The sequence below is a fragment of the Limulus polyphemus genome, unplaced genomic scaffold, assembly GCF_000517525.1.
Source record: "Limulus polyphemus unplaced genomic scaffold, Limulus_polyphemus-2.1.2 Scaffold1064, whole genome shotgun sequence".
NCBI classification, from domain to species: Eukaryota; Metazoa; Arthropoda; class Merostomata; order Xiphosura; family Limulidae; genus Limulus; species Limulus polyphemus.
Genome location: NW_013666674.1, coordinates 39,161 through 51,066, shown reverse-complemented (window position 1 = coordinate 51,066; position 11,906 = coordinate 39,161). Strand labels below are relative to the sequence as shown.

The following is an 11,906-nucleotide window of genomic DNA, read 5'->3' as shown; positions in this document are numbered from 1 at the left end:
TGTTGTGTGTATATTAAAACGTATTTGTGTTAAAAAAGAAAACTGTGTATCAATCTTGTTGGCAAATTTTACAAACTGACTATATATATCGGCATTTATTTAAATACTAAAAACAAAGTATAATTGAATTATTAAATTTAAATTATCAGTTAACTCAACTTCAGACCATTTAAAATTCTAATACGTAACAACATTAACAACCTGATTGTAAGATGGAAAAGCATCATCGAAAAGAGTGGAGACTATTTCATTTAATAAATGTTTTGTTTTGATAAATATTGTTCGTTTTTTGTTGTTTTTTTTTCATCTATAAAAAGCGACATTAATTTCATGACGACCTAATAATTAAAAAGCAAGATTGAATTGAGCCTGAAATCCCGTAATCGAAAACATGTTAAAATATAAATACAATGGACTGAGTTAGTTTCATAATTACAATGTGGTTATGTTTTTAGCTTGTTTGTTGTTCTTGTGTTTTTGCGCATGCTTTGTAAAGTTATTTGTAAGTGATCACTGCTAGGCTTAGGGCATCATTACTCCAGTAACCTTGCTATAGAAGAATCGATATGAGACGCTGCTTGTTCGCATGTTTTTGATCTTGTGAAAAACTTCAGTCATGTAAGGGTAAACACAATACTACATCTAATTTTAGGTAGAAAAGAAAGACCACGAGATGTTTTCATCTTGTTCTTACCGTTAACATTTTGTAATAAAGAGGGAGAATAACCCCTTCTTCTTTCGGATGCTTCATGGACTTCTAAATAAAGAAGAAAAGTGATATTTTAGAACCTGGAAGGATTTTAAAATAACGTTTATGAAACTTAAACCATAATGAGTTTTCTTGTTGGCATACAACTTTCGTCATTATGGTGACTTCTTATTTCGAGGGATAACATAAGATCACCTCATTTTCAGATTACAGCTGAATTTCTAAAGTGTGCAAAAAACAATATGTTCTCTAAATGTAAATCTGTTCCAAACGATACTATTAACAGCTACTAGGGGATAAATAGGATTAGTGATACTTCAAATTTAACTTCAAGTGGTTGCAGCCCGTGTTTAACTTGAAGTAGCCATGATTAGTTTAAACTAATCATATCTCTTGATTTGTTTGTTTGGTTAGAAATTTCGCGCAAAGCTTAATAAGGACTAGATGCACATGTACGTCTCTAATTTTGAATTGCTTATTTGTTTGTTGAATTTGGCGCAAAGGTGCTCGAGAACCATCTGCGCTAACTGTCCCTAATTTAGAAGTGAGAGAGTAGAGGGAAGATAGCTAATCAGCATCACACACCGCCAACTCTTTAGTTAGTCTTACGGACGAATAATGAAATTGGCAATCACATTATAACGTCCCCACGGTTGCAAGAGCGAGCATATTCGACCACAGGTTTCGATCCCGTAACCCGCAGATTGTGCCTTAACCACCAGGCCATGCTGGGCTGTCTGTAGGAAAAGTGGCTGTCCGCCAGCGCCTCGCCGAATCTCGAGCTTCCTTTGTCAGACTCAATACTGGTATTCGATTTAATTCATATAACACACACGGCTTCAGTGTACGGTGCAGCGAACCATGAACTCGTGGATTCACAATCCGGGACGTTAACAACTCCAAGACCGCACTCGGTTCTTGTTTGAAGAGATTATTTGATTATTAGCTTGAAGTAAACCAAGTACATGAGTGACTTAACAAAACTATATGTAGCCCACATTTCTCTCAAAATAAGGGGTGTTGCAAATGAAATCACTTTTTTTCCCTCTCGAGTATAACAAAGTAAAATAAGATTTTAATTCAATCAAAAAAGTAATTCCAAGTATCAATATCGTTTGATTTGGCCCCCATTGTTTTCACGCACGACTTTTAATTCACTTGCAAAAGATTTCAGCAATGCAACAAAGATGTCTGTTTTTGTGGCTGTCTCTGTGAGCACATCAGTGAGAACACGAATCAAGGTTTCCTGTTTGTGTCTCTCTCATTCAGGCAAAGTTTCCAGCATTGCATTTCTTCTGTGCCTTGTTGAATGAAAGCTCCGGAGCATGTCTGCGACTAGTTTCTGAGCAATCCCGAAGGCAGCACATGCGACATGAACATGAGTTCTAGTGAGCATCATGATTCAAGTTTTAGCTAAAAATTAAATTCAAAGAGTGAAACCCCCATGAGTACGTTGAAATGACGTTTTCTCACGAGTGATGATATTCGCGGTCCTACCAAGTTCGTCATTACTTCGGGGAAAAGTGTGATTTATTTTGCAATCCCCCTTAAGTAGCTCACGATTGGACTGAAATAACTACAGCTCATGGTTAATTTAAATTAATTATTTCTTGTTTGACTTAAAGTAACTATACCACAGGACTGCGGTGTTTTACCATTAGCTCATGATTGGGTAAAAGTAGTTCATGATTTGTTTTTGTAACATTAACTTACTATTGACTATAGTAAAGCTATAGTTCATGATTGGCTTGATGAAATTAAATGTCATAACCGGTATGAAGAAGCTAGAGTGAATAATTGGCTAGACATAAGTTCAAATCATAAGTGTTCTGTAGTAACTAAAATCCATGATTATCTGAAGGAGGCTATGTGTTGTGATTGGCTGGATATAAATTGAGCTCATGACGGTTTTGTAGTAACAAAGGTTCATAATATCAGGAACTAACTGAAATTCATGATTATCTTAAGGAGGCTATATGTGTCGTGATTGGCTTCAATTAAATGTATTTCATGACTTGTTTCAATTATGATTCGTTTTAAGTAACAAAAACCTGTTGGATTGTAAAAATATTGCATAATTGTTGGTTTGAATTAGTTACTGCTCATGTAACTGTAAATTATAACTGGTTTGAAGTAAATATAGTCCATGATTGGCTGATAGAAACTTTTGTTCGTAGTTTGAAATAACCAAAGCTCAAGTTAAGTCTAAAGCCCGTGAGTTTCTTCAAGTGACCTTGCCTCAAGGTTGTCATGAAAAAACAAAACAAAATAGATCAGCGTTTCTCAACCTTTTCGATAGCAGGGACTGGTTTGCTGTCTCCCTAAAGTATTGTTGACCAAAAAAACGCAAATACAGTGAAAACCATTACGATTTACGTTTGAATATCTATCAGATTTTGTTTGTTTTCGTGAAATCCCACAGACTGACAACGTAGTTGTGACGGACCGGTGGTTGGGAAACACTGGTATAGAGTAGCAAATGTTAATGACTCTGTTAAAGCACGTGTAGGTCTTGAGTGTCTTGTTGATATATAGATCATGATTAGGCTGAAATAAGTATAGCTTATCATTTGTTAGAAGTAGCTTCAAGTCATAAGTGACTTCAAATGGTTATATCCCCTTCTCTTCAAATAGATGTATCTTATGGTTGGCTCTGTGTATTATTAAAAACATTTTAATGTATATTCTCTTGCATTAAAGATAGACCGTCCTTCCAAAACATACTCTTTCCTGTATTAAGTAGAGACGACCCTATAAGAATGCTTACTCGTCCTCTAGTTCATTATTTGAAACTGGTGTACCTCACGTTTAATATTGAATTGTATTAGCTATAGCTGAAAGAACGGAATTAAATATAGCTCATGACTAGCCTGAGGTCAAGATTGGCGCGAAGTATCTTGAGCTTATGATTTACTTGTAATTACATTACTTCCTGACTGGCTTGAACCAAGTTGCGTCATTTCATTCCACCGTCATCAATATATCAAATGTTTTTTTTTCCTTGTTATCGAGTAGATCCTTAAGCGAAAGTGATTAAGTTTGGAATTCTTTATACGCGCTTACTGGTTTATCCAAATATTGTAATTTCAAACTAAAATATCGTAAACTTAGCTGTATACAGATCAAGTGTGAAGATTTTGAAGTTAAATAATGAAATAATTTAGAAAGAAATACATTTAAATGTTAATTAAAATGAGATTTAAAAATTTCTAGCTGTAAAGGTAACATAGACTTAGTTGATTGGAATAATTTACATGTCAAATTTATCAATATTGGTAACGTTCTCTAAGCCCTTCCCCACACTGTCGTATTTATTTTTTAACCTTCTTGGAAATATTCGATTAATACTCGAAACTGAAGAAATAAAGATATGGCACGGTAATCAACTACCTAAATAAAGATATGGCACGGTAGTCAACTACCTAAATAAAGATAATTTGACACGACAGTCAACTACCTAAATAAAGATATGACACGACAGTCAACTACCTAAATAAAGATATGGCACGGTTGTCAACTACCTAAATAAAGATAATTTGACACGACAGTCAACTACTTAAATAAAGATATGGCACGACATTTAACTACCTAAATAAAGATATGGCATGATAGTCCACTACCTCAATAAAGATATGGCACGACAGTCAACTACCTAAATAAAGATATGACAAGACAGTCAACTATCAAAATAAATATCATATGACACGACAGTCAAGTACCTAAATAAAGATAATACGACACGACAGTCAACTACCTAAATAAAGATATGACTCGTATATTAGCAAACCCAAAGGCCAAACAGCGTACATTTTTTCTTGTTGTTATATATTCTCTTTCATTATAGATAGACCGCCCTTATTAGTTTTACGCTTTCCTTATTAAACGGAGACCATCTTTTGAGAATGCTTATTCTTCCGACTTTGAAATCACGCTCTTCCGTGATGTGTGTTCTCCTGCGTTAAGAAAATTTATCCTTCCAAACCGTGCACTTTCCTGCTTTTCGATATGTTTACTCTCCCGCATTAAGGAAAGAGATATATTGTGGTTATTCCTTCATAAAATAAAAAGCATGTCTAAAACTCGATGAAAAATCGAAACCAGATGAGTTTTTGGTGTTACAGTATCGATGAAGTTGTCTTTATTACATAGTTCATTAAGAAATGTATCGGTGATAAAACGGTTGATGAAAGGTTTACAGTGTTTTTGTATTTTACTTTCTTCCTGAACCTATCTTTTCGATTATAATGTGCCTGGATTTGGTACAGTAAACAATTGTTTGTTTTTGTCAAATAACAGAACTTCAGAGTGGTTCTTTTTGAATCATACAGTAGTCCATATGGACTTCTTACACAAGTCACCTGGCGTGATCGAGTTTTCTCGAAGTAATAACTAACTGTGTAAAGGACAATAAATTAGGCTATTAATTTAATGGAACTTGCAGGCCGCCAGATGGAAGACAGGAACACTGAAAACTTACCATATAGCCTAATGGATCCTTCCGTTGATCCAAGAGAATTCTTAGCAAAACATTTGTAGCATCCATAGTCGTCAGGGGTTACGAGCTGGATGGTGAGTTGCATGTGAACTTTGTAGGTGTCTTCCTGAATCTTAGTTAAATACTTCTGATCAGAAACGATCATGTCTCCCGTTTCTTTAGTCCAGTAATTGATGGACATAGGAAAGGCTTCAGTATGACACTCTAGGGTAGCGTTACTCCCGAGTAAGGACCCTACTAGTTGGTGAGGAATCCAGATCATCGGTGGAACTTAATAAAGTGTTTAAACATAATTAGTCTGCATTTAAGAAGTATATAATGAGTAATACATAGGAATACATGAAACTTAGAATACTCATCTGCTAGATAGGAATACACTTATATTAGGATCTTGGGATAGTCATCTACCAGCTAGGAAACACTTATAGCCAGAACTTAGGAAAATGTTTACCAGATGGTAATCTACACACAATTCCAGGCTTTTTCCCGTGTTATTAATAATTTATTATTTCTAATTATTGTCTCCACCGCTAGATCTTTCCCAGTAGTTGATATAAAGCCTAAAACTAATCTCACTGAGTATGCCTTAATTGTTTATGGTTTGTCAATAATTATGTTTAGAAGTTCACGAATGTTAAACCTCCCCGTAACATTCACCCTGATATGTGGTATTTTTAACGTCCTTACCCTATCGGAGAATAAAGCATGAATGAAGACTATACCTTTCAACCTCAGTATACTTTGAAAAACGTCATTAATTGCCAACTACATTGACAAGCACGCGTTCAGGAAATTCACCGTTTCTTTCAATAAATTATTTGGGATCAGTATGTTTAGTTAGATGTGGATTTTGTGTGTTCTGATATGAAAAAGTCCAATGTCATGAGGTCTAGAACGCGCGTACCCCAGGGCAACAGTCCCAGCCTACCAACCCAGTCTAGTGCCTCCCGTGTAAAGCAGAGTGAAGCCCCATCTTTCTGGAAAAGACACTTTTACGGTTTGTTTGTTTTTGAATTTCGCGCAAAGTTACACGAGGACTATCTGCGCTAGCCGTCCCTAACGTGTATAGAGGGAAGGCAGCTAATCATCACCACCCACCACCAACACTTTTACCAACGAATAGTGATATTGAGCGTCACATTTTAATGCCTCCTTGGCTGAAAGGGCGAGCATGTTTGGTGGGATGGGGATTCGAATCCGCGATCCTCAGATTGTGAGTCGAGCGCCCTAACCACCGGCAATGGTTATAGAAAGCAGTAAAAAATAAGCTCTAAATACAGTAACAATTCATCAACAGTAACTTAGAATTAAGCTGTTGATATTAAAAATCGCAATGTCTGCTCCAGGGTAAAGTAGCAAATTTTTAGACGTGGATGAGCGGCTCTGGGTCTTTCTTGTGTTCTTTTTTTCAAATGTAAACTTTTAACTAATAGCTCCGTCATCCCTTGACTGTGTCTAACATTTTTTAACAGTTCGTTGTTGGAATCTATAGCTTGCTTGCTTTTTATATGTGCTGTATTCAAAATCTCCAAATTAATTGTGTTTCTACATTCTGTAAATTAATGTTTATCTGTACTACAAACATTTTTGTCCACTGTTTGTTTTATCTACGTCTTGTAACTTGTATGCTATTTTTTACATTGTAACATATTTCTTTTAATCTATTTTAATATAGATGTTGTTTAGATTGAGCTTATGTTTAGAAACATGCATAGCTTGTAGTGTTAGATATGTACTGCGCAACTTCCGTCTATACTCCATAGGTGTAGAGGATTCTCGAGAATAAGAATCAACAATATATATGTGTGTATGTAAACGCTTTAACCAGTACTGTTACGTAAGGTTGAAGTTTCTAGAAAACATTCCCACGCTATAAATATAACTAACGCGACGCGACAAGAGAGTGTCTATTGTTAGTTCGCTATAATCAGTGTGCTATAAAACTTCGAAAGCTATTATTGTGATTGTTATAATACTTATCAATCGGAAAATTTAAGATATCTGACCTGGAATATTTATAAATTTCGAAAGTTACAAATCATTTAACTTCAGTGGATTTTCATCGGACATTAGTATTTTTATGAAAACATTATATAACTTCAACGGTGGAAAAATCGTCATGTGATCAGTGAGAGACAAAGCTAGCTAGCTTCCCGTTAAGAGAAATATACCTCCGTCACCTCGTAATTAACTCGCTCATCGTGAACCCTCGATAAAATATCAAGGAGGTTCCAGACTAGAAAGAAAACTTTATATTGTTTGTAAGTTTGTGACACTTTTGTTTATAAATCATTGTTTGTAATAACTGTTTGTAATAATTGTTATTGTAAATCGTACTGTTGTGTGTATATTAAAACGTATTTGTGTTTAAAACGAAGACGGTGTGTATCAATCTTTTCGTTGGCAAATATCATAAATTGACTAATATATCGTCATACATTTAAATACTAAATCCAAAGTACAGTTTAATTACTAAACTTAAATTATCACTTAACTTGGCTTCAGACTATTCGAAATTCTAATACGTAACAACAGCTGTAAATGTTAAATTTTGATCTTTTTTATTACTTAATTCAGCAACTTGTATGCCAAAAATATATATCGTACTCATCTGCCCAATGTGTTAACAGCATTGTTAACTCATAATTAAAACTTATACAATTCTATTTATAAACACATTGTTTCTACATTGTTCATAGATTATTGTTTAGTTACAGTACAACTAATATTTAATTAGATATCGATCGTTATTTTCTGTTGTTTAAAAGCTAAAGTTAAAGTTTATTATTCAGGAAAAAAACACATCGGTAGCAAATGTTTAGATCGTAAATATTGTATAACTTAATATTTAGTCGCACAAGAATCGTTAGTCCTTGTTTGCCGGTAAACAGAACTTATAATCTACTATTCGACTGTACACGGATCTTTACCTACTGTTTACCTACTTATAGTCTGAATATTCGACTGTACATATATCTTTAACTACTGTTTGTGTGTAAACAGAATTTATAGTCTAAATATTCGACTGTACATGGATATTTAACTACTGTTTGTGTGTAAACAGAACTTATAGCCTACTATTCGACTGTACACGGATCTTTAACTACTATTTGTCTGTAAACAGAACTTATAGTTTACTATTAGACTGTAAATGGATCCTTAACCACTGTTTGTGTTTAAACAGAACTTATAGTCTACTCTTCGACTGTACATGGATCTTTAACTACTGTTTGTCTGTAAACAGAACATATAGTCTAATATTCGACTGTACACGGATCTTTAACTACTGTTTGTCTGTAAACAGAACTTATACTTTACTATTAGACTGTACATGGATCCTTAACTATTGTTTGTGTTTAAACAGAACTTATAGTTTAGTATTAGAGTGTACATGGTTCCTTAACTATTGTTTGTGTTTAAACAGAACTTATAGTATACTATTCGACTATACATGGATCTTTAACTACTGTTTTTGTGTAAACAGAGTTTATAATCTACTATTCGACTGTACATGGATCATTAACTACTGTTTGTCTGTAAACAGAACTTATAGTATAATATTCGACTGTACATGGATCTTTAACTACTGTTTGTCTGTAAACAGAACTTATAGTCTACTATTTGACTGTACATGGATCTTTAACTACTGTTTGTGTGTAAACAGAGTTTATAATCTACTATTTGTCTGTACATGGATCCTTAACTACTGTTTGTGTGTAAACAGAACTTATAACCTACTATTCGACTATAATGGATCTTTAACTGCTTTTTGTGTGTAAGCAGAACTTATAATCTACTATTTGACTGTACATGGATCTTTAACTGCTGTTTGTGTGTAAACAGAACTCATAGTCTACTATTCGACTGTACATGGATCCCTAACTACTGTTTGTGTGTAAACAGAACTTATACCTACTATTCGATTGTACACAGATCTTTAACTACTATTTGTCTATAAACAGAACTTATAGCCTACTATTCGACTATACACGGATCTTTAACTACTGTTTGTCTGTAAACAGAACTTATAGTTTACTATTAGACTGTACATGGATCCTTAACTATTGTTTGTGTTTTAACAGAACTTACAGTCTACTATTCGACTGTACATGGATCCTTAACTACTGTTTGTCTGTAAACAGAACATATAGTTTAGTATTCGACTGTACATGGATCTTTAACTGCTGTTTGTGTGTAAGCAGAACTTATAATCTACTATTTGACTGTACATGGATCCTTAACTACTGTTTGTCTGTAAACAAAACATATAGTCTACTATTCGACTGTACATGGATCCTTAACTACTGTTTGTGTGTAAACAGAACTTATAACCTACTATTCGACTGTACATGGATCTTTAACTGCTGTTTGTGTGTAAGTAGAACTTATAGTCTACAATTCGACTATACATGGATCTTTAACTACTGTTTTTGCGTAAACAGAGTTTATAATCTACTATTCGACTGTACATGGATCCCTAACTACTGTTTGTGTGTAAACAGAACTTATAGTCTACTATTCGACTGTACATGGATCCTTAACTACTGTTTGTCTGTAAACAGAACATATAGTCTACTATTCGACTGCACATGGATCCTTAACTACTGTTTGTGTGTAAACAGAACTTATAACTTACTATTCGACTGTACATGGATCTTTAACTGCTCTTTGTGTGTAAGCAGAACTTATAGTCTACTATTTTACTGTACATGGATCTTTAACTACTGTTTGTGTGTAAACAGAACTCATAGTCTACTATTCGACTGTACATGGATCTTTAACTACTGTTTCTGTGTAAACGGAGCTTATAGCCTAATAGTCGACTGTACATAGATCTTTAACTACTGTTTGTCTGTAAACAGAGCTTATAGTCTAATATTCGACTGTACATGGATCTTTAACTGCTGTTTGTGTGTAAACAGAACTTATACCTACTATTCGATTGTACACGGATCTTTAACTACTATTTGTCTATAAACAGAACTTATAGCCTACTATTCGACTATACACGGATCTTTAACTACTGTTTGTCTGTAAACAGAACTTATAGTTTACTATTAGACTGTACATGGATCCTTAACTATTGTTTGTGTTTAAACAGAACTTATAGTCTACTATTCGATTGTACATGGATCTTTAACTGATGTTTGTGTGTAAACAGAACTTATAACCTACTATTCGACTGTACATGGATCTTTAACTGATGTTTGTGTGTAAGCAGAACTTATAGTCTACTATTCGACTATACATGGATCTTTAACTACTGTTTTTGCGTAAACAGAGTTTATAATCTACTATTCGACTGTACATGGATCCCTAACTACTGTTTGTGTGTAAACAGAACTTATAGTCTACTATTCGACTGTACATGGATCCTTAACTACTGTTTGTCTGTAAGCAGAACATATAGTCTACTATTCGACTGTACATGGATCCTTAACTACTGTTTGTGTGTAAACAGAACTTATAACCTACTATTCGACTGTACATGGATCTTTAACTACTGTTTGTGTGTAAGCAGAACTTATAACCTACTATTCGACTGTACATGGATCCTTAACTACTGTTTGTGTGTAAACAGAACTTATAACCTACTATTCGACTGTACATAGATCCTTAACTACTGTTTGTGTGTAAACAAAGCTTATAGCCTATTATTCGACTGTACATGGAACTTTAACTATTTTTTGTCTGCAAACAGAACGTATAGCCTACTATGAGACTGTACATGAATCTTTAACTATTGTTTGTCTGTAAACAGAACTCATAGCCTACTATGAGACTGTACATGGATCTTTAACTATTGTTTGTCTGTAAACAGATCGTATAGCTTACCGTTCACATGGAAATGGATCTTTAACTTTCAACTAACATTTCTCTAAGAGGTGAGCCCCAATTATTCTGTTATGATTTGTGTATTTTTATATATTCCATACTTACTATTTTTCAGTTTACTTACAGTTAACTTGTAGTAATATTCTTCGGCTTACAGATGGAGGAACGCCGTTAGATGCGATGCACAGATACGCACCCATATGTAATCTGCTGACCTTGGTAATGTTGACGGTTTCTCCCTTGATGGAGTTTGCTGTAATAATTAAAGTGTGATTATAACACGGTGTAGTTGAAAGAATATGTAGAAGTGCTGACCTTGGTAATAACTTGATTATAGAAAAGTTTGCACTTCTTTTTACGTGTGTAATTATTTTCTGTCTTGTAGTTAAAGCCTTTTGACACAACATATTCGTGCACATCATGACACCTAAACGAGGGCTAAAGAACAGTAATACGTGTAAGGCAACATTTTGTTTTACCTACTTCAACATAGATGAATGAGATGTTTTTATATGGATGGTATAAGCTCTAACGGTTCCAAAAGGTTCATATAGACACTTTTCTACGGGAGAAAAACTACTAAATATATAACATTCAGAATGCAGAACTGCATACGTATAGGTTTCACTTTAAGCTTTAAAGTTTAGTTTAAATCTGAAAATGGTACATGTTTTACGTATTCAATAACTACCAGCTGTTGATGGTACTATTAACACTTCATCAATCCTTTTAAAAGAACCACTTGAGACGTACGTTATATACACGATGACATGTTGGTCTATAATGAATCTAAGTTTCAAATGGACAGCAACTGCCTTTTGTAGAAACCTACAAATGTCGTCCTCTACATTTGTAGGTTTCTACAAA

At 34.2% G+C, this 11,906-nt stretch overlaps 1 protein-coding gene across 1 annotated transcript in view; it reads right to left on the bottom strand.

Moving 5' to 3' along the window:
• Positions 1-11,906, bottom strand: part of LOC106461948 (lachesin-like) — a 42,717-nt gene that overhangs the window by 10,717 nt on the left and 20,094 nt on the right. The window contains exons 4-6 of the mRNA XM_013921816.2: positions 11,164-11,292; positions 5,187-5,474; positions 695-757 (exon numbers count right to left, since the gene is read on the bottom strand). Coding sequence (XP_013777270.2) covers positions 695-757; positions 5,187-5,474; positions 11,164-11,292 — 480 coding nt within the window. The remainder of the gene's footprint in view (positions 1-694; positions 758-5,186; positions 5,475-11,163; positions 11,293-11,906) is intronic.